The sequence below is a fragment of the Petromyzon marinus genome, chromosome 68 (assembly GCF_048934315.1).
Source record: "Petromyzon marinus isolate PM22_M1 ecotype Great Lakes invasive population chromosome 68, UKy_Petmar_22M1.pri1.0, whole genome shotgun sequence".
Lineage (NCBI taxonomy): Eukaryota > Metazoa > Chordata > Hyperoartia > Petromyzontiformes > Petromyzontidae > Petromyzon > Petromyzon marinus.
In genome coordinates this window covers 5,169,201-5,197,011 of record NC_133734.1, presented here as the reverse complement: position 1 = coordinate 5,197,011, position 27,811 = coordinate 5,169,201, and the positions used below count along the sequence as shown (strand labels likewise).

General features: G+C 46.1%; 1 protein-coding gene across 1 annotated transcript; it reads left to right on the top strand.

Moving 5' to 3' along the window:
• Positions 1 to 27,811, top strand: LOC116956872 (uncharacterized). Its single transcript, XM_032978725.2, has 15 exons — positions 1 to 364; positions 1,743 to 1,974; positions 7,443 to 7,487; positions 9,098 to 9,173; positions 10,031 to 10,165; positions 12,087 to 12,200; positions 16,080 to 16,205; positions 16,777 to 16,835; positions 18,758 to 18,811; positions 19,333 to 19,654; positions 21,020 to 21,541; positions 22,434 to 22,829; positions 23,663 to 23,908; positions 25,133 to 25,528; positions 26,387 to 27,811. Exons 2-15 carry the CDS (start codon positions 1,927 to 1,929, stop codon positions 26,932 to 26,934), a joined length of 3,087 nt encoding a protein of 1,028 aa, XP_032834616.2. The 5' UTR covers positions 1 to 364; positions 1,743 to 1,926; the 3' UTR covers positions 26,935 to 27,811.

Here is a 27,811-nt window from a genome sequence, read left to right as displayed (position 1 = left end):
GTTTCTTCTTCTAATGTCGTTTCAAAAGGACTCGTCTTTTTTTCTGGCAAAAAAAAACCAGTTGTGTTAAGGTGTTAAAACATCAAACTGAAACCGTTTACAAGGAATAATGACTGCATTAACCACAAATACTTGTGGTCAAAATGCGTGTGTGTGTGTGATTACGCAACGCCTCGATCACTCCCTTCCGTTGGCAAAGGTCTCCAACGACGCCGATCACTTAGTCACTTCGTCGTTTTTTCAGTTCTCCCTCTTCAGTCGCCGACGCTTAAGCGACCGAACAGAGCGGTGTGGCGCGTCCGACAGCGAAGAAGCCGCAGCGCAGAGGAAGGAAAATCACCGACGTGGGGCGAGCGAACAAAATGTGTGTGAGACACTGTGTGTGAGACACTGACTGTGTGTGAGACACGGGCTGTGTGTGAGACACGGGCTGTGTGTGAGACACGGGCTGTGTGTGAGACACGGGCTGTGTGTGAGACAGGCTGTGTGAGACACAGGCTGTGTGTGAGACACTGACTGTGTGTGAGACACTGACTGTGTGTGAGACACGGGCTGTGTGTGAGACACGGACTGTGTGTGAGACACGGGCTGTGTGTGAGACACTGTGTGTGAGACACTGACTGTGTGTGAGACACTGTGTGTGAGACACGGGCTGTGTGTGAGACACTGTGTGTGAGACACGGGCTGTGTGTGAGACACGGGCTGTGTGTGAGACACAGGCTGTGTGAGACACTGACTGTGTGTGAGACACTGACTGTGTGTGAGACACGGGCTGTGTGTGAGACACGGGTTGTGTGTGAGCAACTGACTGTGTGTGAGACACGGGCTGTGTGTGAGACACGGGCTGTGTGTGAGACACGAGCTGTGTGTGAGACACTGACTGTGTGTGAGACACGGGCTGTGTGTGAGACACGGGCTGTGTGTGAGACACAGGCTGTGTGAGACACAGGCTGTGTGTGAGACACTGACTGTGTGTGAGACACTGACTGTGTGTGAGACACGGGCTGTGTGTGAGACACGGGTTGTGTGTGAGCAACTGACTGTGTGTGAGACACGGGCTGTGTGTGAGACACGAGCTGTGTGTGAGACACTGACTGTGTGTGAGACACGGGCTGTGTGTGAGACACAGGCTGTGTGAGACACAGGCTGTGTGTGAGACACTGACTGTGTGTGAGACACTGACTGTGTGTGAGACACGGGCTGTGTGTGAGACACGGACTGTGTGTGAGACACGGGCTGTGTGTGAGACACTGTGTGTGAGACACTGACTGTGTGTGAGACACTGTGTGTGAGACACGGGCTGTGTGTGAGACACTGTGTGTGAGACACGGGCTGTGTGTGAGACACGGGCTGTGTGTGAGACACAGGCTGTGTGAGACACTGACTGTGTGTGAGACACTGACTGTGTGTGAGACACGGGCTGTGTGTGAGACACGGGCTGTGTGTGAGACACGGGCTGTGTGTGAGACACGGGCTGTGTGTGAGACACTGACTGTGTGTGTGACACTGACTGTGTGTGAGACACGGGCTGTGTGTGAGACACGGGCTGTGTGTGAGACACGGGCTGTGTGTGAGACACGGGCTGTCAAGCCGCGTTTCAGCAAGCTAGGTTATTGCCAAACCAGTCAAGCTGCCAACTACAAATTGTATGGTTTAGCAAGACAATGCGGTGCCTAGCAAACACCGCGATCTCGGTGTCTCTCTATCTCTCTCGTGTCTTTGTGTGATCACGCATCGCCTAGACACACTCCCTTCCATTGTAAAGGTCTCCGACGACGCGACCACGTGGCCACAGCCGTCGTTCTTTCAGCTCTCTCTTCAGTCGTCGGCGACACTTAAGCGACCACACGAGGGAGGTGTCTCAGAGGGGCTTGGAGCGACCGACAGCGAAGAAGGAAATTCACCGACGGCTGGCTGGCGTCAAAAATGAATCTTCCGTCTTGTTTCATCGCCCTGCGATTGTTCGCGACGCTGGTGAGTGAACTTACGCACGGCGCCTTCGCAAACCAGAGGACGCCTGGTGAGGTCCTGGACTGTTGTTGTTGTCTTGGTGTGGTCTGGGGCTGTTGTTGTTGTCTTGGTGTGGTCTGGGACTGTTGTTGTTGTTGTCTTGGTGTGGTCTGGGACTGTTGTTGTTGTCTTGGTGTGGTCTGGGACTGTTGTTGTTGTCTTGGTGTGGTCTGGGACTGTTGTTGTTGTCTTGGTGTGGTCTGGGACTGTTGTTGTTGTTGTCTTGGTGTGGTCTGGGACTGTTGTTGTTGTCTTGGTGAGGTCTAGGACTGTTGTTGTTGTTGTCTTGGTGTGGTCTGGGACTGTTGTTGTTGTCTTGGTATGGTCTGGGACTGTTGTTGTTGTTGTTGTTGTTGTCTTGGTGTGGTCTGGGACTGTTGTTGTTGTCTTGGTGTGGTCTGGGACTGTTGTTGTCTTGGTGTGGTCTGGGACTGTTGTTGTTGTTGTTGTTGTTGTCTTGGTGTGGTCTGGGACTGTTGTTGTTGTCTTGGTGTGGTCTGGGACTGTTGTTGTTGTCTTGGTGTGGTCTGGGACTGTTGTTGTTGTTGTCTTGGTGTGGTCTGGGACTGTTATTGTTGTTGTCTTGGTGTGGTCTGGGACTGTTGTTGTTGTTGTTGTCTTGGTGTGGTCTGGGACTGTTGTTGTTGTCTTGGTGTGGTCTGGGACTGTTGTTGTTGTTGTTGTTGTTGTCTTGGTGTGGTCTGGGACTGTTGTTGTTGTTGTCTTGGTGTGGTCTGGGACTGTTATTGTTGTTGTCTTGGTGTGGTCTGGGACTGTTGTTGTTGTTGTTGTCTTGGTGTGGTCTGGGACTGTTGTTGTTGTCTTGGTGTGGTCTGGGACTGTTGTTGTTGTTGTCTTGGTGTGGTCTGGGACTGTTGTTGTTGTCTTGGTGTGGTCTGGGACTGTTGTTGTTGTTGTCTTGGTGTGGTCTGGGACTGTTGTTGTTGTCTTGGTGTGGTCTGGGACTGTTGTTGTGTTGGTGTGGTCTGGGACTGCTGTTGTTGTCTTGGTGTGGTCTGGGACTGTTGTTGTTGTCTTGGTGAGGTCTGGGACTGTTGTTGTTGTTGTTGTCTTGGTGTGGTCTGGGACTGTTGTTGTTGTTGTTGTTGTCTTGGTGTGGTCTAGGACTGTTGTTGTTGTCTTGGTGTGGTCTGGGACTGTTGTTGTTGTGTTGGTGTGGTCTGGGACTGTTGTTGTTGTTGTCTTGGTGTGGTCTGAGACTGTTGTTGTTGTTGCCTTGGTGTGGTCTGGGACTGTTGTTGTTGTCTTGGTGTGTTCTGGGACTGTTGTTGTTGTCTTGGTGTGGTCTGGGACTGTTGTTGTTGTTGTTGTTGTCTTGGTGTGGTCTGGGACTGTTGTTGTTGTCTTGGTGTGGTCTGGGACTGTTGTTGTTGTTGTTGTCTTGGTGTGGTCTGGGACTGTTGTTGTCTTGGTGTGGTCTGGGACTGTTGTTGTTGTTGTGTTGGTGTGGTCTGGGACTGTTGTTGTTGTCTTGGTGTGGTCTGGGACTGTTGTTGTTGTCTTGGTGAGGTCTGGGACTGTTGTTGTTGTTGTCTTGGTGTGGTCTGGGACTGTTGTTGTTGTTGTTGTTGTCTTGATGTGGTCTAGGACTGTTGTTGTTGTTGTCTTGGTGTGGTCTGGGACTGTTGTTGTTGTTGTCTTGGTGTGGTCTGAGACTGTTGTTGTTGCCTTGGTGTGGTCTGGGACTGTTGTTGTTGTTGTCTTGGTGTGGTCTGGGACTGTTGTTGTTGTTGTCTTGGTGTGGTCTGGGACTGTTGTTGTTGTTGTCTTGGTGTGGTCTGGGACTGTTGTTGTTGTTGTCTTGGTGTGGTCTGAGACTGTTGTTGTTGCCTTGGTGTGGTCTGGGACTGTTGTTGTTGTTGTCTTGGTGTGGTCTGGGACTGTTGTTGTTGTTTTGGTGAGGTCTGGGACTGTTGTTGTTGTTGTCTTGGTGTGGTCTGGGACTGTTGTTGTTGTTGTCTTGGTGTGGTCTGGGACTGTTGTTGTTGTTGTCTTGGTGAGGTCTGGGACTGTTGTTGTTTTCTTGGTGTGGACTGCGACTTTTGTTGTGTTGCCTTGCACCATGGTTGAATTTTAACCATCACAAATTCATGTCCAGTAGACTCTCGTTAATTTGAGGGAATTTTCCCCGGATGTCTATGTCAAAAACGAACTAATTTAGGGTTAAACATTGTGTTTAAGTTTCTCTGTCACGGCAAAGTTTGCAAACATTTACACTCACCAATTGTATGATCGGATAAGTCGATCACAGTGATGCACAACTGATGACGATTTCACTTGTTACTCTTTCGACTGAGAATGTTCGACCGAGGGATGATGCGCGTGCTCAGTGATAATATCACTTTCCTGGCACCCTCCCAGCAGAAGTTTCGGACCCCAAGTGGATGATAGCAGAGCCACAGCCAATCAACATCACTCAAATTCAGCCCCACTAAGTGGATGATAGCAGAGCCACAGCCAATCAGCATCATCCAAACTCAGCTCACTAAGTTGATTAAAGCAGAGCCACAGCCAATCAACATCAACCAAACTCAGCTCACTAAGTGCATGATAGCAGAGCCACAGCCAATCAGCATCACTCAAACTCAGCCCACTAAGTGGATGATAGCAGAGCCACAGCCAATCAACATCAATCAAAATCAGCTCACTAAGTGGATGATAGCAGAGCCACAGCCAATCAACATCAATCAAAATCAGCTCACTAAGTGGATGATAGCAGAGCCACAGCCAATCAACATCACTCAAATTCAGCCCCAGTAAATGGATGATAGCAGAGCCACAGCCAATCAGCATCATCCAAACTCAGCTCACTAAGTTGATTAAAGCAGAGCCACAGCCAATCAACATCAACCAAACTCAGCTCACTAAGTGCATGATAGCAGAGCCACAGCCAATCAGCATCACTCAAACTCAGCCCACTAAGTGGATGATAGCAGAGCCACAGCCAATCAGCATCACTCAAACTCAGCCCACTAAGTGGATGATAGCAGAGCCACAGCCAATCAACATCAATCAAAATCAGCTCACTAAGTGGATGATAGCAGAGCCACAGCCAATCAACATCAACCAAACTCAGCCGCCCCCCCCCGTGTGTAAATATATTGCAACTACTGTACTGTAGAGGGGATCACGCGGATTCAGATTAACTGAAGCAACACATTTGTTCGGGATTAAGCAGCTTGTGACCTATAAATAAACATTTCCAACATATAAAAGTGTATAACTGTTATTAGATTACACATTTGGGCTGAAGGGAAAAATCCACGAGTTATTAATTTCGTCAAAAACTCGCGTAGAACTGCATTCAGATAACCGAGAGCTTTAATACTTTATTTATATTTATGTCTAGTGGCATGATTACCTTGTTTCATAATTTGCATTCCTATCGGTGTGTATTGTGTGTAGTGTGTATTGTGTGTGTGTATTGTGTGTTGTTAGTGTATTGTGTCTGTGTGTAGTGTGTGTGTGTATTGTGTGTGTGTATTGTGTGTGTGTAGTGTGTGTGTGTTGTGAGTGTGTGTGTATAGTGTGTGTGAGTGTATTGTGTGTGTAGTGTGTGTGTGTAGTATGTGTGTGTAATGTCTGTGTGTTATGAGTGTATTGTGTGTGTGTGTGAGTGTGTATAGTGTGTGTGAGTGTGTAGTGTGTATATTGTGTGTGTAGTGTGTGTGTAGTGTGTGTTGTGAGTATGTGTGTGTATAGTGTGTGTATTGCGTGTGTAGTGTGTGTGTGTAGTATGTGTGTGTAATGTGTGTGTTGTGAGTGTATTGTGTGTGTGTGTTGTGTGTGTGTTGTGAGTGTGTGTATAGTGTGTGTGAGTGTGTATAGTGTGTGTGAGTGTAGTGTGTGTATTGTGTGTGTAGTGTGTGTGTAGTGTGTGTTGTGAGTGTGTGTGTATAGTGTGTGTGAGTGTATTGTGTGTGTGTATTGCGTGTGTAGTGTGTGTGTGTAGTATGTGTGTGTAGTGTGTGTGTTGTGAGTGTATTGTGTGTGTGTGTGTTGTGTGTGTGTGTTATGAGTGTGTGTATAGTGTGTGTGAGTGTGTATAGTGTGTGTGAGTGTGTAGTGTGTGTATTGTGTGTAGTGTGTGTGTAGTGTGTGTGTCTTGTGTGTGTATTGTGTGTGTTTTTGTGTGTAGTGTGTGTGTAGTGTGAGTGTATTGTGTGTGTTGTGTGTTTAGCGTATTGTGAGTGTATTGTGTGTGTGTTGTGTGTGTGTAGTGTATTGTGAGTGTATTGTGTGTGTATTATGTGTGTTGTGTGTGTGTAGTGTATTGTGTGTGTATTGTGTGTGTGTAGTGTTTGAGTGAATTGTGTGTATTGTCAGTGTATTGCGTGTGTGTAGTGTTGTGTGTATTGTGTGTGTGTGTGTGTATTGTGTGTGTGTTGTGTGTTGTTGTAACTTGTTGAGCCCCGTGCCACACTGCTGGACAGCTGTGCCAAAGCGCTTCATAGCTCATCACATTCCTCCCTCCCTCGACATGGAAATCGCTTTTTGCTGCACTTGTCTATAAGCTCCCCCACCCCCTCGTTCCCCAAACTGCACAGGAGCAAAGTGATTGATGTACGTGGTTGATCTAAAGGCCAATGCTGTACCTGTGCCGCTCGCTTAAGATGCGCCTCATCTAGAAAATAAAAACAAGTTTTCGTTTAGTCTGTGGGCCTCTATATGCCGCTACAGGTATCTCTCTGTGGGTCTGTATGTATCTCTTTGAGTCTCTATGTATCTCTATGGGTCTCTATGTATCACTGTGGGTAGGATATGTTAACTACCTCGCATGGTATGTAGGAGGTCGCGTGAGTTCGATCCCGACCCTGTGTCACCTGCTGTATATCTGGAGTCTGCGTCTCTCTCTCATCATCATCATCATCACGATGGCAAGGAGATGTTAACTCCCTCGCCTCGTATGCAGGAAGTCGTAGGTTCAATCCCGACCCTGTGTCACCTGCTGTATATCTGGAGTATGCGTCTTTCTCCCTAAGGTCGTGTGGATTTTGTTTCCAGGTCCTCCATTTTTTCCCTCCACATTTAGAATTGACGCCTCCACTCGTTTAGAGTATTTGGCTGATGCTGTAAATGTCTACGTGGTGATAATGCTCATGATGATACCAGCCCACTTGGTTGAGCTGCTATCATTGGGTGTGGTAGCCCGGGCTCCGTGGTGGGACCTTTCATTTGGTTAAACAAATACATGGTTCAGTTTAGTTTATGAGTTTCTAAGTATGTCTATAGGTCTCTATGGATCTCTCCACGGATTTTCCGCTTCCTTATTTACTGTTGTGCATTTTTGTCCTATTTGTTTTTCTTTGGAATTTGAAATAGACGCAGTTTTAGTTTAAATGGCGCACTTTGAGAGCTTGTTGATGGACACGTGCCCAGAGTTTTCTTTTAACGTTTCCTGTCGTCTGCAGATACTTCCCTCTGAAAGTGCGACGATCAGCAAAGGGCTACGAGAGGTAAGGTGCAAACAGAAACGTGTCGCCACCAGGAATATTTTAGGGCTCATCAAATGCCCCCCAGAATCTCTAAGCCATGGGTTCGCTGAGATGACTGGTAGATGCACCACCAGCTGTACCCCCCACTGTGCCAACCTGCAGCATTTAATCCGCCCGGCGCTCCGCTCGTTGTTGTGAGCGTCACGTCTGTGCCCTCTGTAACACACACACGCACACACAAATACATCCTTCAAAAGCAAAGAATCCCCAATTTGAGGCTGAGTCGACCTAGGGGTGCCCCACGTCAGGGTCAGATAATTGCTGTCTCTGGTTTTGACCGTGTGCGGGAATCAAACTTTGGTCGCCAGGTTGGTAACACGCGGCACACAAAGGCAAAGAACCCCGTGAAACATTAACAGACCGCAGGGCTGTTAGCGAGTAGCAGCACCTATGAAGGCTACTGGGAAGCTGCGGCACACAAAGGAAAGGGTGTGGGGGTGGTCAACAGCACGGGTCCCCGGCCACCTTTGGGTCGACCTTGGGGAACCCCTCAGCCCCCGGGTTGCAGATCCTCGTCCTGTAACTCGATGGCAGGGGCGATGGCAGAACGAATAACGTGAAGCTGAGCGTGCGGAGTGTGGCTGGGAGGTCTGCGGTTTGTCCCCCACCCAAAGCGGCCGCTGTTGATGGACGAATTCACGGTGGGCGAGGACGCTGAGCATTTGGGCATCCCCTTGGTGCATAGGGAGATGTTGACTACCTCGCTGGGTATTCAGGAGGTCGTGGTTTCGATCTCGATCCTGACAACGCCTGCTGCGGCTGCTGTGTATTTGGAGACTGCATCTCCCTCTCATCATCATCACCACCACGGTGGCTAGGAGATGTTAACAACCTCGCCTGATACGCAGGAGCTCGTGGCTTCGATCCCGGCCCTGACATCACGGTGGCTAGGAGATGCTAACTACCTTGCTGGGTATGCAGGAGGGCTTGGGTTTGATCCCAGACCCTGACGCCTGCTGCTGTATATTTAAAATCTGCGTCTCTCTACCCGTGGTCACGTGGATTTTTTTCCGGAGTTTTCTGGTTTTTCTCTCCCACATTTAGAATGAACATCACCACGCGTTCAGAGTCTTTGTTTGCTGCTATGAATCCTAAGTGACGATGACATCAGCCACTTGGTTCAGCTGCTATCATTGGGTGTGGTGGCCAGGGATCTCTTCTGAACAAACTTAGCAGCTCAGTGGTGGCGGCCTTACACCTTTGTTAAATAAATACATTTATTTAGTTTATGAGTCTCTACGTATCTCTATAGGTATCTATGAATCACACTACAGATTCACCACTTCCTTATTTTTCGTTGTGCATTTTTGTGAATTTTTCTGATCTTAGGAATTTGAAATAGACGCAATTTTATTTTAAATGGTGCATTTTGAGAACATGTTTACGGACGTGTGCTCAGAGTGGTATTTTTTATGATGACTTCAGCCACTTGGTTGAGCTGCGATCAGCATTTGTGATGGCCAGCGTCGCTTCTGAACACAGCAGCTCAGTGGGGCCTCGTTACACCTGGTAACATAAATTACTTTGGTTGTTAACTTTTCCTGGTCTTGAATGTTCTATTTTCCCCGCAGGTTATGAAAGGCGGATGTAATGAAACGACGCACTACTTGTCAAGCAGTGGCATCTGTTGTGAGCTCTGCCAAGCAGGTAACGCGCACAGAACGAAAGGCCTGACACAAATACCACCATTGAAACCGCATTTAGCCAACCGTGACTAATCGGAGGTGTGGTAGGAAGGACAACAACACTGAACACAACAACAAAAACAGCAAAAACAAGCAGCACTTTTAAACGAAATTACGTTTCAATCTGGATGATTAAATAGTGAATTTCATAGATAAGAGTTACCAGATTCGAGTTAATTCTTCACCTTAATTGAGCACGCGGTTGGGAAATATTGAAAAAAATGTTGAAGGAAAACACTCAAATGAGTGGATAAATACAACGAGTGGAGCAAACTGGAGGCTAAAATTAAATCCCTTTTGAATCTCTCCTTCAATCCTCTTTCAATATCTCCTTCAACCCGTTTGAATTTCCTCTCCTGACCAATGGTCTCTGAGGCATCCCTGCAGCAATCGGAGACATTCCTGACTGTCCGTCCACACGTACACGCTTGTGTCAGGTAAGTGCTCTGTTGCTTCGGTCATTGCACCTACATGTATCCATTTTTCTTGGCACAACAAACTAAACTATTTATGTAATCTGAGGTGCGGGCGGAGCGGACAACAAACTAAACAATAACAAACAGCAGCTCTAAAGAAATTAGTTTTGAAACTAATACTGTAGTCTACACTGTAGTGTCCAGTGTATCGGAGTGGACTGGCTGTCCTCGGGTTACGAATCTAATTCGTTCCTGAGACCCGTTCCTAAGTGGAACGGTTCACGAGTCTGGAACACAGCAAGGCGGAGAAGGACAACAAACACCAAAACCTTTTGATTTGTATTCTCATTCAGTCGGTAAATCTTTTTACCTCCCACCAACCCCGCCTGCTGCCACCTTGCAGGTAGCAAGAAGGTGATGGATTGCGAATCCAACACGAGCGGCACGTTTTGCACGGCTTGCCGCGTGGGACAAGGCTACACGGATGAACCGAACAGCTCCAACGAGTGCAAGAAGTGCACCGTTTGCAACGTGAATTGTAAGAGGGGTGGGTGGTTGTTTGTAGACACGACGTGAACCTGTTCACAAAAAGGAGGGGACGGGTTTGGAGGAATCAAGGGGCTTGCGTGATTCATGCACCGCTTGCGATACGAAGTCAATTCTCGCCACTGTGGTCGCCACTGAGGCGGGGGAGATGTTGACTACCTCGCCCGGTATACAGGAGGTCCTGGATTTGATCCCGACCCTGACGATGCTTGCTGCTGTATATTTGGAGTTTGGCGTCTCTCGTTCTCCCTCTCCATGGTCGCAAGGATGTCCTCCGGTTTTTCCATCCATATTCAGAATCATGCGTCACCACGCGTTGCCCCGCGTCGCTCCCGCATCACCGCGTCACTCCACATCAGAATCAGAATCAGAAAGGGTTTTATTCGCCATGTAAGTTCACACCGACACGGAATTTACTTTGGCAGGATGGTGCATACATTCAACATATAGGAATCTAAAATCTTAAATAAGTTTTAAACAAGTCTTACTATAATAAGGGTTAAAAGTCTAACACCAAGGGGCTGAAGTATATAAAATTAAATAAATATCGAATATAAAATAGCTTTAAGATATAATTTAAAAAAAAATACAAATTGGGTAACAAAGTTAATATCGGCAAGGTGTCGTTATGTAGATCAAATGTTAAAAACAGTGTTAGCCCTTGGCCTTGTTTAACAGGCCAGCAGCAGATGGGAAGAAACTGTTTTTATGGCGTGAGGTTTTGGTCCTGATGGACCGAAGCCTTCTGCCGGAGGGGAGTAGCTGAAACAGAGAGTGTCCAGGGTGGGAGAAATCGGCCATAATCTTCCTCGCTCGCCTCATGGGCCTTGTCGTGTGCAGGTCCTCGAGGGTTGGTAGATTGCAGGCAATTACCTTCTCAGCAGTGTGGATGATACGCTGCAGTCTGCTCTTGTCCTTGGCAGTGGCAGCAGCGTACCAGACGGTTATGGAGGAGGTGAGGATGGATTCAATGATCGCTGTATAGAATTGCACCACCATTGTCTTTGGCAGGTTGAATTTCTTCAGCTGCCGTAGAAAGTACATCCTCTGTTGAGCTTTCTTGGTGAGGGAGCTGATGTTCAATTCCCACTTGAGGTCCCGGGAGAGAATAGTGCCCAGGAAGCGGACGGACTCAACAATTTTGACTGGGGAGTCTAACAGGGTGATCGGGGTGAGTAGGACTGTATTCTTCCTGAAGTCCACAACCATCTCAACTGTCTTTAGAGCATTTAGCTCTAAGTTGTTCTGGTTCACACCAGGTCACCAGATTGTCAGCTTCCCACCTATAGTCAGACTCATCCCCACCAGAGATCAGCCCAATGAGGGTGGTGTCATCCGCAAACTTCAATAGTTTGACGGACAGATGATTGGAGGTGCAGCTGTTGGTATACAGGGAGAAGAGCAGAGGGGAAAGGACGCAGCCCTGAGGAGTTCCGGTGCTGATGGACCTGGAGTCAGAGACTTGTGTTCCCAGCTTAATGCACTGCTTCCTGTCAGACAGGAAGTCTGTGATCCACCTGCAGGTGGAGTCGGGTACGTTCAGCTGGAAGAGCTTGTCCTGAAGTAGGGCAGCAGGGATGATGGTGTTGAAGGCAGAGCTGAAGTCCACAAACAGGATCCTGGCGTAGGATGCTGGGGCGTCCAGATGCTGTAGGGTGAAGTGGAGGGCCATGTTAACTGCATCGTCCACAGACCTGTTGGCTCTGTAGGCAAACTGGGTCGTTGCACCGCCTAGGTTGTAATGTTGCGAAGGCATTCCGCTCCATAACCGCGCATGAAGTGACGACTCACTGTGCGTCCGAGATCACTCCGTTCCGTACGGCCGCGTACTCGAGCAGCTGTGCTGCGTGCGAAGACGCTCCTCAAACGTACTACCCACGTGCTGTGGTGGTGGTGGTGGTGATGTTCCACAGCCGAGGACACCGAGAGCAGATGCACCACCAGGCAGGACACTCGCTGTCGCTGTAAAGACGGCTTCCAGAGGACTGCCCCATCGGAGCCCTGCACGGACGCGGAGGGAGACGCAGGTTCGGTCGACCGCACCCCCGCGGCTCTACGGCGCTCACAATCGGCGCTGGCGTGTCGGGGAGGGTAAGGGGGACACGCACGGGGATTGTGAAATGCTACGTGGGAAAGGTGAACGACAACTGTGAAGAGAAGTGTAGTGTACAGTGTAGTGTATAGTGTAGTGTTTAGTATAGTGTATAGTAGTGTAGTGCATAGTGGTATAAGGTATATTGTTGTGTAAAAGAGTGCAATGTATAGTGTAGTGCATATTAGTGTAGTGTATAGTGGTGTAGTGGATAGTGGATAGTGGTGTAGTGTATATTGTAGTGTATAGTGTTGTGTAGTATATAGTGTAGTTTGTCGTAGTGTATTGTGTTGTGTCGTGTGTAGTAGTGTAGTGTATAGTGAAGAGAAGTATATAATGTAGTGTACAGTGAGGGAAAACATAATTTGATCCCCTGCTGATTTTGTACGTTTGCCCACTGACAAAGACATGATCAGTCTATAATTTTAATGGTAGGTTTATTTGAACAGTGAGAGACAGAATAACAACAACAAAATCCAGAAAAATGCATGTAAAAATGTTATAAATTGATTTGCATTTTAATGAGGGAAATAAGTATTTGACCCCTCTGCAAAACATGACTTAGTACTTGGTGGCAAAACCGTTGTTGGCAATCACAGAGGTCAGACGTTTCTTGTAGTTGGCCACCAGGTTTGCACACATCTCAGGAGGGATTATGTCCCACTCCTCTTTGCAGATCTTCTCCAAGTCATTAAGGTTTCGAGGCTGACGTTTGGCAACTCGATCCTTCAGCTACCTCCACAGATTTTCTATGCGATTAAGGTCTGGAGACTGGATTGGCCACTCCAGGACCTTAACGTGCTTCTTCTTGAGCCACTCCTTTGTTGCCTTGGCCGTGTGTTTTGGGTCATTGTCATGCTGGAATACCCATCCACGACCCATTTTCAATGCCCTGGCTGAGGGAAGGAGGTTCTCACCCAGGATGTAACAGTACATGGCCCCGTCCATCGTCCCTTTGATGCGGTGAAGTTGTCCTGTCCCCTTAGCAGGAAAACACCCCCAAAGCATAATGTTTCCACCTCCATGTTTAACGGTGGGGATGGTGTTCTTGGGGTCATAGGCAGCATTCCTCCTCCTCCAAACATGGCGAGTTGAGTTGATGCCAAAGAGCTCAATTTTGGTCTCATCTGACCACAACACTTTCACCCAGTTGTCCTCTGAATCATTCAGATGTTCATTGGCAAACTTCAGACAGGCATGTATATGTGTTTTCTTGAGCAGAGGGACCTTGCGGGCGCTGCAGGATTTCAGTCCTTCACGGCGTAGTGTGTTACCAATTGTTTTCTTGGTGACTATGGTCCCAGCTGCCTTGAGATCATTGACAAGATCCTCCCGTGTAGTTCTGGGCTGATTCCTCACCGTTCTCAAGATCATTGCAACTCCACAAGGTGAGATCTTGCATGGAGCCCCAGGCCGAGGGAGATTGACAGTTCTTTTGCGTTTCTTCCATTCGCGAATAATCGAACCAACTGTTGTCACCTTCTCACCAAGCTGCTTGGCAATGGTCTTGTAGCCCATTCCAGCCTTGTGTAGGTCTACAATCTTGTCCCTGACATTCTTGGAGAGCTCTTTGGTCTTGGCCATAGTGGAGAGTTTGGAATCTGATTGATTGATTGCTTCTGTAGACAGGTGTCTTTTATATAGGTAACACGCTGAGATTAGGAGCACTCCCTTTAAGAGTGTGCTCCTAATTTCAGGTCGTTACGTGTATAAAAGACACCTAGGAGCCAGAAATCTTTCTGATTGAGAGGGGGTCAAATACTTATTTCCCTCATTAAAATGCAAATCAATTTATAACATTTTTTACATGCGTTTTTCTGGATTTTTTGTTGTTCTTCTGTCTCTCACTGTTCAAATAAACCTACCATTAAACTTATAGAGTATAGACTGATCATTTCTTTGTCAGTGGGCAAACGTACAAAATCAGCAGGGGATCAAATACTTTTTTTCCGTCATTGTATAGTGTCGCGTAGAGTATAGTGGAGTGTATAGTGTAATGTATAAGAGTAGTGCAGCATAGTAGTGTAGTGTATAGTGTAGTGTAAAGTGCAGTGTAAAGTGTATAGTCACGTAGTGCATAGTAGTGTAGTGTATAGTGTGGGTATAGTGTCATGCATAGTTTAGTATATAGTGTGTAGTGTAGTGTCCGTATAGTGTAGTGTATTGTAGTGTGTAGTGTAGTGTATAGTAGTGTAGTATATAGTAGTGTAGTGTATAGTGTACTGTATAGGAGTGTAGTGTATAGTAGTGCAGTGTATGGCAGTGTTGGGGTTGCAGGAGGAGGAGGGATCCGAGGAGCTACGAATCTCTTTGTTCACATACGTCCCGGTGAGGTGCACGAATTGAGAGAGTTACAGGAAAAAAACACACAAACACACGAGAGGAGGACAGTCCCAGACCACACCAAGACAACAACAACAGTCCCAGATCACACCAAGACATCAACAACAGTCCCAGACCACACTAAGACAGCAACAACAGTCCCAGACCACACCAAGACATCAACAACAGTCCCAGAGCACACCAACACATCACCAGTACCCTCGATACAATTACACATTCGAATGTAACTATCGGTGATGCACGCGTGGCCAAGGATCAAAGTTACATATCACATTTGCCAATGCGATTTGGAGCATCATGGAACCTCCCTTGCCAGTACCAAAATCTACGAAGAGGTTTTAATCTTTCTGGCAGTCATAACAGGAGGTGTGTTAAGATGTTAAAACATTTTGACCAATCAGTTTCACTGACAATGAGTATAATACCAGAGCATGTTTTTGTTTGCATGCTCGCCACAAGTACTGTGTGTGGTTAATCCAGTTACTTGATTCCTTGCAAAAGGTTTTTGTTTGGTGTTTTAGCATCTTGACACAACTCCTATTTTATTACCAGAAAGGGTCAAACACTTTCTGCGATTTGTAGCGTTGATCCTCGGTTGCGTTTGTCAGTCTTAGAGCAGGACACAACAAATAACCTTCGTGTTGCAAGTGGTAATTGTGAAGGCCAACCACCCATACCCCTACCCCCAATCCATTGCCATCTATCACGATGTACCAACAACAACAGCAGCCGCTCACCGCTAAGTGGCGATGACGTCCCCACGGCGCCTGTGCCAGGCTAGGTGCACTCTTGGGGCCACGTGAGGTGTCGAAGGCTCCCGTGACCTCGTTGCGACACAAGGGAGAAACTGATGGCAATCGCACCGTGACAATTCATTGCAACCAGTGGTGGTTCTTAGCCTGGGTGAATCATCGAAATACACAAATTAAACACGGGGCACGTTAAGTTACAACTTACTTTGTTTCGTCAAATCCTATATATTTATTAGACTACACGATACACTGCACTATACACTACGTTATACAACTATTCAACTACGCTACGCTGCTAGACACTACACTACGAGACACTACACTACTATACACCAAACTACTTTACACCACACGCAACTATACACTACACTATTATACACTATACCCAGTTCTTTACGATATACACTACACAATTATACACTACACTACTATACACTAGACTACACACACACTACACTATACACTACTATAAACTACACTATACACTACTCTACTTTACGTGTACCATCCTCAGAAATTGCTGAAGCTATCGGCTTTACTGTAATCGGTGCTACACACTACATTACACACTTCCCTATTATACACTACACCACACTACTATACACTACACTATACACTACACACACCGCACACACACTACACTATACACTTCACTACTATACACTACATGACTATACACTACACTATACACTACTATACTATATGTGTACGATCCTCAGACGTTGCTGGACGTATCACTGCTACTTTCATTGGTGCTGTCATCTGTGCTGTCGTGATCACCATTCTACTTGTGGTGACCGTGGGCATCCTTCTCTACAGAATCCACCGCAAACGCTTCCCCTGGGGTAAGTCGCGGTGGCTAGTAGGATGTTGACTCCCTCGCCTCGTATGCAGGATGTCGTTGGTTCTACGCCTGACCCTGACGATGCCTGCTGCTGTATATTTAGAGTTTGCATGTCTCTCTCATCATCATCACGGTGTAGTGTATATTAGTATAATGTATAGTAGTGTAGCATATAGTAGTGTATAGTGTAGTGTATAGTGTAGTGTCTAGTGTAGTGTATAGTGTATAGGATAGTGTTTAGGGTCATGTATAGTGCAGTATACTACTTCAGCCCACCAGTGGGTTGTAGAGTAAATCCGCAACATTTACAATTTAAGTACCGTCACGTGTCACTGGTAATTACATCAACAATCATCATCTGGCGATTTTCCAGAATACCAAACCTCCTTAAGTCGGTATGATATTACACTTCAAATTAACCTTTTAAGCCATATGAAGAAGAGAATAACATAATAATCACCGTCATCATCAACATAAGCCAATCACGACAGGTCTATATGATGTAACGTATAATTATCAAGCATAAAAATATAAGAATGTTTTATAATAATGTATCTTTCTCTCTTATACAGGAAGAAATCCTGTTACAAGTGAGAACATAGCTTTGAATAATGATGAAGAGCGTTTGAATGTAAGTCATTCCACCTCGCCAAGTCTATGTGACTTGACCAAAACACACTCCTGTTATTGGTGTCACTGCTGAATGAGAACCTCAGCAGACCGCGTCATTATAATCTGCAGCAACCGGTCCGCGTTGACTCTCCAACGAGGTCCCTCAGATCTTCGGATCGCCTTCTTTCTAAGGACTCTGAGGTCAAGGCTCTGGAATTTATGTGGTCGAGAAATTTGAGACTGACGCCATCCAGACTACCACTCTACGCCCGACCTTATGGAAGAGGTACGTGGATGACACTTTTGTCATCTGGCCACATGGCCGGCCTGCTCTAGACCAATTCCTCGACCACATCAATTCCATACACCCAGCCATCAGATTTACCATGGAAGTCAAAAAAGATGGCAAGCTACCTTTTTTGGATGTCCTAATAAAAACGAGACTTGATGGTTCAAAGAGCAACTCTGTCTACAGGAAAGCTACCCATATGGATGCTTACCTAAAAACCGGATTCCCACCACCATCCATCCCAGAAAAATTCCCTCATCAAGACCCTACACCATAGAGCCCAATGCATATCCGACCAGGAACACATTGCTAGTGAATTCAAGCACGTACACCAAGCTCTCAAGGCTAATGGTTACTCCGACTTCACAATCCGCAAAGCCATCACTCCTACCATGAAGAGGGATCCTCTTGAGGAGCCATTCAAAACCATCACCTTACCCTACATTGCGGGTGTCACAAAAATATCTCCAAAATCCTGAATAAACACAAGATCCAGGTCCGATTCAACACAGTACGTAATATCTGTGATCTGGTCCCATCTGTAAAAGATGTGATTCCAGACATACAGTACCCGGGCGTTTACAAACTAAGTTGCCTCTGTGGTAGCAGTTACATTGGAGAAACCAAACGACATGTCTTGGACCGCATCCGTGAACACAAAGCAGACCTAAAACACGGTAGGACCAGCACCTCAGCCGTGGCAGACCATTGTTATAATTCAGTGGGCTCACATGACATTGACTTCTCCAAGACGGAGGTTCTCTGCAAGCCATCCGGCTACCATGAGAGATTCGTTCATGAGGCCATCCACATATACAAACACAGACACAATTTCAACCGAGAAGATGGATTCTTGCTTAGTAATCATTTGAAGGATGTGATCAACCATTTCGGGTCTTGATTGATTGTGTTAACGTTTACGGTGACTTTCAGACCACATTCCATTCTCCTTCTTTCCCCTCTCCTCCGTTCCGAGCATAGATGGAGTCGTCCGTCTGAACAATGCTAGTCGCTGCCCGTGGTGCTAACGTTAAAAAAACGCCACTTTTTTCAAAAAAAATTCGTGCTGTGGTTTTCACACCTGATGATCATTGCTTGTGTTGCAATCGAAACGTCGTGAGAATTTTATTGTTTTATTTTCATTATTTTATTATTTCTCTTCTACGTGGTGACTTTACCGAAAGAACCAAGAATATGAATCCCTGCAGTCACGAAAGCTTTAAATCGAAGTTCACTCGGCATATATGGAGCTATGCCACGATTAAAAAAACAAGTATGCCATAGCTACACCACACAGCATCAATGTAAGATCAACGTTCACCAAAACGTTACAAGGCTCGAGAATGGAGGAGGAGGAGGAGGACAGCGAGAGAGAGACGTGGCTGTTTATTTTGTTCCGTTATTCATGAAAGTTGATGTGTTGATACGGGCGGCCGGGGCAGCAATTGAGTATTTTAATCGAGTGAGAAGTCGGGTGACCGTCTGTGATCGGAATCAATGCTCACGTGATATTGCCGACGAGCAAGACGGGGTTACTGCTACATGTAGAATGTATGTTCATTATGAAGCGCCTTGATTGCAAATGAAAAGTTGAAATGTTGTATTTGTTATCATGTACTCCCCCCCCCCCCCCCCCCTTCCTATGCTTGCAGCTGTTGAGATATAATTCACTGTGCAGTAATATCTCCGTTCATGATGAAGTGAATGTAAGTCATTCTACGTTACTAAGTCTATCCCACACTCTTGTTGTTGTTGTTGTGTTTTTCATTATTGTGGAAAGCGCGCAAGCCCCGAAACAACGGGTCCATGGTTTTCTGGAGGAAGCTGGGGGGGACATAAAGACCGTGTGGGAGGGGAGGAGGGCGCCTTTAGGTGCTTGAAGTGTTGTCTAGGTGTGGGGACGGAATTCTCGGTGTCCACCTTTGAAGGTGTTTTCTGACGGTGGTGTAGAGTGGTAGCTTTTATGTAAAAATATATGAGGGGGGTGTGAGGAAGCAACCAGCATTCTATGGGGAGATCAGTTCTGGAGAGAGTGGAGAGGTTTTCCGTACCTGGGCATTCCATGGCTGTACCGGAGGAATTCCGATCTGGTAAAGGTAAAATGGGAGGCTGATCGATGCTCTCGGTGCGGTCGAGGGATGGCTCCCTATTGGTCAGCCGTGTTGTGCGTGATGATGATGATGATCTGGCGATTGTTGCTCACTCACTTGCCGTGCCTTTACTCTAGCAAAGCATAGAGGATTTCATCGGTAAAATGATCGCGCAAGGCAGAGAAGGCAACTGGAAGGACGTCGAGAGGGAGTTGCCAGAGTTGCGAGAGTGGATCGGCAAAACTCCCTCCCTTTTCCTGCACGAGCTGAAGAGGAGGAATGTGGTTACAGAAGAGGAGTACTGGAAGGCGTTTACAATTCCCGACGCCGCCAAGCGCGAGGACTCAATCCTGTTTCCGGTCATGAGACGAGGGGAAGGCAAACGCCGAAAGCTGCTGGAGATACTCAAACAACAGCGGAGCAGAGAACGGCATTTTCTGGATATGCTGAAGACGAGCCGTGCGTAGACTTTACACACTCGTCATCGTTGCAATCCGATACGCGTAGCCTTTTTCACTTTTTTCAGGGCGGAGCACTTCGTAATAATAATTTAATTTAATATACCGACACTCATGCTAATTATATCCCAACGTGCTGTACAAATCATTTTTCATATATAGCAATTACCGAGCAACTGAACACCCTCAGAAAGTTAAATAATAATCAAATACATAAATGTCACCAAAACTAAAGAGAGACAAACAACAACGACAAAAAAGTAATCTCAACAGAGAAATTAGTCCACTAAGTCTCAGCATCGCAGGCCCACAGTTCCAGCGTCTCAAGTGGGAAATCCTTCACAGGAGGGGCAGTGGTGGAGTGGCCAAAAGAAATTGCGACTAATTTAGGCCGATCTCAGTGGATACTGGATACATATCATACTCATCCCCTTTAAATCATCATCATCATCATCATCCATAGCCAAGGTCAATCCACTGCCTCCAATACCTCCCACGACCCTGCACTCACGCGAGCTGATTTAAGCACCATCAGTAGCTCTATGCGTATATTGACATACATCTGCAGTTCGATGTAGCTTCAGACAACGCAATAGTTTGAATGCATTTCGGAAAAAGTACGCGTAGTATTCCTAAATTGTCTGCTTGCATTCCGGGGAGCCCAATAATCAATGTTGAAGCAACATGGCACGGCACCACGTGCTCCGATACTGCTGCAGTGTAAAGGTTTGGTACACGACGAGGCAATATCCCTGGCTACAGCACAATGAGTGGTCACCGGTAGTAGAGTAAACGAATTAAAAAACACATTTTAAGCGACACTTTAATTTTAGTGGGTAAGGCTCCACTGAGCTGCTATGGAGTAGCTCTTTTTCAGAAGGGAGCTGGCCATCACAAATGATTGATCAACCAAGTAGATGATATCATCATCATGTGGAAATGTATAGCAGCCTTATGCTCAAAACGCGTAATATTGATTATAAATGTGGAGGAAAACTCGGAGAAGCTGGAGCAAAATTCACGAGATCACCACGGGGAGAGAGAGAGAGAGACGCAGACTCCAAATATAAAATAAGAGTCAGGGTCAGTATGAACGCACGACCTCATGCATACCAGGCGAGGTAGTTAACATCCCCTAGCCACTGCGGCAAATGTAACCAGCTTGGAAGGGAGGGCCAAATACCTTCAAGAGGGGGTTCTGAAGCTGCTTCTATTTGAGATCCTTCCACCAGCAGTACCATGGGCAAGACATTTACAGGTGCAGCTTTGCCTCTCATGGCGACAACTTAATCATGGCTGACGATAACGAGCAAAAAAACTGTGTCGTGATTGTAAAGATTTACACGATGATTTGCTTATCTTGCAGATTTGTGCTCGCCCACTCTGAACCCCAACTCGGCACATCGACAGCTTCAAGTTTCTGCCGATCTCAGCACAGTGACGTGGACCCAGGAAGAGCAGCCTTACTCTGATCATGCAGAAAGGTTTGAACAGTGGGAAATAGTCCTCTGCTTTGAGACCTTTACGTCGGGTGACCACTACTGGGAAGTGGACGTGAGAGCCTCGGAAAACTGTTGCATAGGCGTTGCACGTGGGTCAATTCCTCGGAATTGTCAAGAAAAGTCTGGCAGGCTGGGCTGGAACGACTCCTCTTGGGCGTTCGTTCAATGGGATTTTAATTTCAAAGCAGCACATGACAAACAACGCAAAACCATTACAGATGTTCAGCTTTTGGAGAGAGTCGGCGTTCGCTTGGACTTTAACGCAGGAAAACTTTCGTTTTACAACGCCAACACCATGGAGCTGTTGCACTCATTTGATGACATTCCAAGTGAGCCGCTCTGTCCGGCTATGCAGATGAAGTCGGGCTCAGTCACGATTTACGAAGGTGAGTACAAGGGCGTGTCACGCATAGGGAATCCTTGACACTGACTTGGAGTATATTCATACCCAGAAGGAAAAAAAATATTGTGCATGCAGGCGATGGAGCCACAGCAGTAGAGCACGTGAACATCCCCTTTGTCAATCCACTGCTGGGTGAGTGACCACCCACTTCCTATGGGTCGGTCGTGGAGGTTATTTGGCCCTACTTCACCCTGCTATGTCTGTGTGCAGCGGGGGTAGTGAAGGCGAGGGAGTCTAGACACAAGGTAATAGCAGTAGAGTGTGGAGCTGAGAGCGAGGGTATCTCCGAGCTCAGTGTTTTTGCAGAACACAAACAGCGGTGGTTCCTGAAACACTGCGGTAGTGTTCGTGTCACCGCGAAGAAGGCAGATTGTCTCATTCTGAAACAAACAACTACAACAACAACACCCAATTGTCTGAAATTTCGTATCCAGGTTTTATTGTCGGTTTTTCCTCCTTTTAAAATTAAGTCTAAAAATCGAGAGCACAGATGCCGAATGATGAAAACATAAATTAAGCAAAAATCCAAAAGGTACATAATGGGAGAGAGGAGGTGGCTGTTCTAAATTATACCGCGAGATATAAAGAGAATGTACAAAGCAAAGAGTGCTTGTGGGCACGTTGATAAGAGCGGTGGTGGCTGTTGGTGGCAGAGAAGGAGATTGAGTGATATCATTTAAAGTGCAGAAATATATTGTGGGAGTGAAATTAATTGTCAGAACAGGGCCACAATAAATGGTAGTGGCTTGGGGAGACCTCCCAACGATGACTTAAAAATAACGTATGATGATGATAACAATGCTGACGAATGCATTAAACAATTACAATTTTAGAACTCAAATTTGTTTTGTTCATTCTAACAAATATTTTAACAGCTCAATCATTCAAGAACCTGACTGTCGATGAGAGCAGAGAAGACATTCAGATTTGTGATCACTTTGCAAATGGTGGAGTTAATCGCACACACAACACCGATGCAGAGAAGGGTGACAGCAAAGATGCATTGCTCAGAACGACGACAGAGGAACCTCCGGTGGCACGAGAGTTGATTGGTAGGATCCCTGCAATGCTACATCGCGAGTTGCTCGTCCAGGGTCTCATCACGCAGTCCGAGCTCTCAGAAGTCTATTCGATACCCCGCGCGTCAGCACGAGCTGACTTCATCATCAGCCGTCTCGATAGCAAGCAGGAAGAGAGCCCGCAACTCAAAGGAATTCTGCATCAACATTGTGAAAAGCAAGAGGCATTCCTGAAAATGAGGAGAGAATCGAGTAAGTGATTTACTGTACACGCCACACAACGTGCATTGCTAAGTGTATTGATGCAACATATTTGCCACTCAACTCTAATGCTGATGTACGATGAATAAAGATATCCGTATGAGATATGAACCTTTAGTACAGTGCGATAAGTCATCATTTAACGTGGTAGATGCGTTGCTGAAAAGCGCTGCGTTAAGGGAAAATGCGTTAATGCATTGTGGCAGTAAACTGGAGTACCTGGAAAAAAAACCCACGAGTCTCAGAATCATTATCCTGGATGAGGACTCCGATTGAGCTATGAAACTTTTTTTCACAGATGTCCGGTAGGGACACGGAGTCAGCGGGTAACATCAACACCAAACGATAAGTATGAAGCAGGTAACACGTAATCCCCGTATAGATGGATTCCAGATGAAGATGAATCCACTTGCTGTACTGCCATACCCTGGCATGGCAGGGCAGCAGGTGGCGACTTCGTCGCATTTGCGTAGGGAGAATCACGAATCTGTGTGATCCACCAACACTCGCCTGACAAAGTGCTGAATTACAGGCGACGCCACGGGTAACGACCAGACGTGTCCCGAAGCCATCAGACAGTTTGGTGGTCAGTTTACTGAGAGTGAGATTAGGTCAGTCGGTTGATACATTGGGATCTATTTGATTTGCATTTCATGGTCAGGGCAGGAACTAGGAACCCCTGATAAAGACTACATCAGCTGTGTGAAGTGCAGCCCAAAAAATGTTTGTTCTTCTTACCGACATATATTGCCAATTGCAAAGTATATTTCTTAAAAGTAAACAATGTCCGCTTAACACAATATGTGCATTATTATCGTTTACAGGCACTTGCTCGCCGACTCTGAACCCAAACACGGCACATCGGAACCTCCAGATTTCTGCCGACTTTAAAACCGTCAGGACCTCCACACGCACCCAACCTTACCCTGACAACTCAGACAGCTTCGACCTCTACCAACCGGTCATTTGCTCTGAGAAATTCTCATTGGGTCATCACTACTGGGAGATGGACGTGAGAGGTTCTGAGAAATTCAACATCGGTGTCACCTATGGCTCAATACCACGGAAAGGTGAACACAAATCCTGTAAGATTGGGTGTAATGAAGTTTCGTGGAGCCTTAAGAAACAGGGCAACGCCTACAGGGTGCTACATAACAAGACGTAAACAAAACTGTCGGTGCGAGATGCTCCCAAAAGAGTCGGGGTTCACCTGGACTGGGAGGCGGGCGTCTTGTCATTCTACAGCGCCGACTCCATGTCGCTGCTGCATCGATTTCACGGACGATTTGATCGAGAGCTGTACCCTGCAATGGCCGTGCTGCGTGAAAGTCTCTCAATATGCCCGTTGCCTTACTTAGACGCTCGTCGTTAGAGATGAGAGGCTCCTATCAGAGTGGTCTCCCATGCGACCCCTGTATGTATGTAGAGTAACTCCCTGGCCAACCGCGTGGGTTCAGGTTCCTGAAAACCCTCGCGGTTGGTAAAGTTACAGGGGGCCTATGGGTTGTGGGTCAGTAGGGAAACCATAGCGTTGTCAGACTCGTCATAGCTTAACTAAGGTGGCTGTTTATTAACTAAACTATGTTTCTGTGTATGGTACATTACACAGTAACATAATATAACATAAATTAACATGACATTCACTTTAAATACCTTTAATATTCACGATCAATGTTAGGTAGACGCGAGGTCATAGCAGTAGAGTGAGGAGCTGGGTGCGAGGGTATCTCCGAGCTCAGTGTTTCTGCAGAACGCAAACACAGCGGTGGTTCCTGAAACACTGCGGCAGTGTTCGTGTCACCGCCCAGCAAGCGAACAAGGCAGATTGTCTCATTCTGAAACAAACAACAATGACAACAATTTACAATTGTTTGAAATTTCGTATTGAGGCTTGATTTTTGGATTTTTATTTTTTCAAATTAATTCTATAAATCGGGATCACAGATGCTTCAAGATGAAAACAGAAATTTCAAAAAGAAACGATTATGAAAAGTGATGGAGGAGGTGGCTGTTCTAAATTATCTGGGAGATATAAAGAGAATGTATAAAGCAAAGAATGGTTGTGGACACATTGATGGCTGTTGATGACAGAGACGGAGATTGAGTGATATCAGTTAACGTGTTAAAATTTATTGTTAGAGTGAAATGTCAGCGCAGGACCATAATAAATGCCATTGCTTGAGGAAACCTCCCAGCAATGACTTAAAATAATGTATGATGATGATGATGATAATACTCGTGATGAAGGCGTTAATTGCAATTTTACAACTCAATTCTTACAAATATTTTAACAGCTCAATCATTCAAGAACCTGACTGTGGATGAGAGCAGAGAAGACATTCAGATTTGCGATCACTTTGCAAACAGCAGAGACCATCGCACAAACAACACCGATGCAGAGAAGGGTGACAGGAAAGATATATGGCTCAGAACGACGACGGAGGAACCTCCGGTGGCACGAGAGTTGATCGGTAGGATCCCTGCAATGCTACATCGCGAGTTGCTCATCCAGGCTCTTATCACGCAATCCAAGCTCTCAAAAGTCTATTCCATACCCCGTAAGTCAGCACGAGTTGACTCCATGATAAGCCGTCTCGATAGCAAGCAGGAAGAGAGCCCGCAACTCCGAGAGATTCTGCGTGAACATCGTGAAAAGCAAGAGGCATTCCTGAAAATGAGGAGCGAGTCGAGTAAGTGATTTACTGTACACGCCACACAACGTGCATTGCTGAGTGTATTAATGCATCATCTTTATCACTCATCTCTAATGCTGATGCAACTTAAATAAAGATATCCGTATGAGATGTGAACCCTTTGTACGGTGCAATAAGTAATCGTTTAGTGGGTTAGATGCGTTGCTGAAAAGCGCCGCGTTAAGCAAAAACGCGTTCATGCATTGTGACAGGAAACTGGAGTACGTGGAGAAAAACCCACGAGCATCAGAATCTTTATCCTGAATGAGGACTCCGATGAGCTATCAAACTCTTTTTCACAGTCGTCCACTAGGGACACGGAGTCAGCGAGTTACATCAACACTAAACAATATGTATGAAGTGGGTAACACGTAATCCCCCTATAGATGGATTCCAAATGAAGATGGATCCACTTGCTGAACTGCCATACCCTGGCATGGCAGCAGGTGGTGACGTCGTTGCCATTGCGTAGGGAGATTCACGAATCTGTGATCCACCAACCCTCGCCACCAAAGTGCTGGATTACAGGCGACGCCACTGGTAATGACCAGATGTGCCCTGAAGCCATCTCACAGTTTGGTGGACAGTTTACTGAGACTGAGATTGGGTCAGTCGGTTGATACATTGGGCTCTAATTGATTTGCATTTCATAGTCAGGGCAGAAACCTAGGGCAGAAACGTAGTGCAGAAACGTAGGAACCCCTGATAATGACTACATCAGCTTTGTAAAGTGCAGCCCAGCACACTATAACTGTCATCAAATGTTTGTACTTCTTACTGACATATTGCAAAGTGTATTTCTCAAAAGTAAACAATGTTCGCTTAACACAATATGTGCATTGTTATCGTTTACAGGCACTTGCTCGCCGACTCTGAACCCAAATACGGCACATCGGAACCTCCAGATTTCTGCCGACTTTAAAACCGTCAGGACTTCCACACACACCCAACCTTACCCTGGCAACTCAGACCGGTTCGACCACTACCGAGTGGTCATTTGCTCTGAGAAATTCTCATCGGGTCGTCACTACTGGGAGGTGGACGTGAAAGGTTCTGAGAAATTCATCATCGGTGTCACTTATGACGCGATACCACGGAAAGGTGATGATGAAGCCTGTAAAATTGGGTGTAATGAAGTTTCTTGGTGCCTTAAGAAATGGGGCAATGCCTACAAGGCGGTACATAACGGGATGGAAACAAAACTGTTGGTGCGAGATGCTCCCAAAAGAGTCGGGGTTCACGTGGACTGGGAGGCGGGCGTCTTGTCATTCTACAGCGCCGACTCCATGTCGCTGCTGCATCGATTTCACGAAAAATTTGATCGAGAGCTGTACCCTGCAATGGCCGTGCTGCGTAAAAGTCTCTCAATATGCCCGTTGCCTTACTTAGACGCTCGTTGTTAGAGATGAGAGGCTCCTATTCGAGGTTTGGTAAATGCGCGGTTGGTAAAGTTAGAGGGGGCCTATGGGTTGTAGGGGGTTAGGGGAACCACGGGTGTGGGTAGACTCGTCATAGCTTAACTAAGGTGCCTGTTCATTAACTAAACTATGTTACATTATGAATAAAAAATGTATAAAGATAACATAAACTTCGATTTAAAGCTTTCGTGACTGCAATGACTCATCTTCTTTGGTTCTTTCGGTAAAGTCACGTAGAATGAGAATAAAATAATAAATTGATAAAATAACGATTATTTGAATTAAAAGTAATAACGACGATGATAATAAAGTATTAAAGCTTTCGTGACTGCATAAAATTACTCATTCGTTTTTTCGGTAAAGTCACGTATGTAGAAATACAATAAAATTATATTAAAACAAAAAACAATCACGACGTTTCGATCACAACGCAAGTGATCTTCATCAGGTGTCAAGAACAAATCACGGAGGTAAATACAACAAAAAGATGAGAGACGAGAATTCAGCAAACCTGAAAAAACATTACGTGAAGCACAACCAGTCAGGCCAACAACACAGACACTTCCTGGCGGACCACGAATTTCAGAAGAGTGTTAAATTTCGTGTTCAATCCCTAAAAATGAGCAATACCAAATTAAGCCAAGGGCCTCAAAACCACCTAGACTCTATGGGCTACCAAAGATTCATAAAATCGGCATCCCATTACGACCCATAGTCAGTACAATTGGCTCTGCCACATATCAATTGGCAAAATATATAACCAAACAAATACAGCCCTACATCGGTAGGACATCTTCATTCATAAAAAAATCAGAACATCTTGTGAATGTGATTAAAGATATTAAACTTACTCCTGATGATA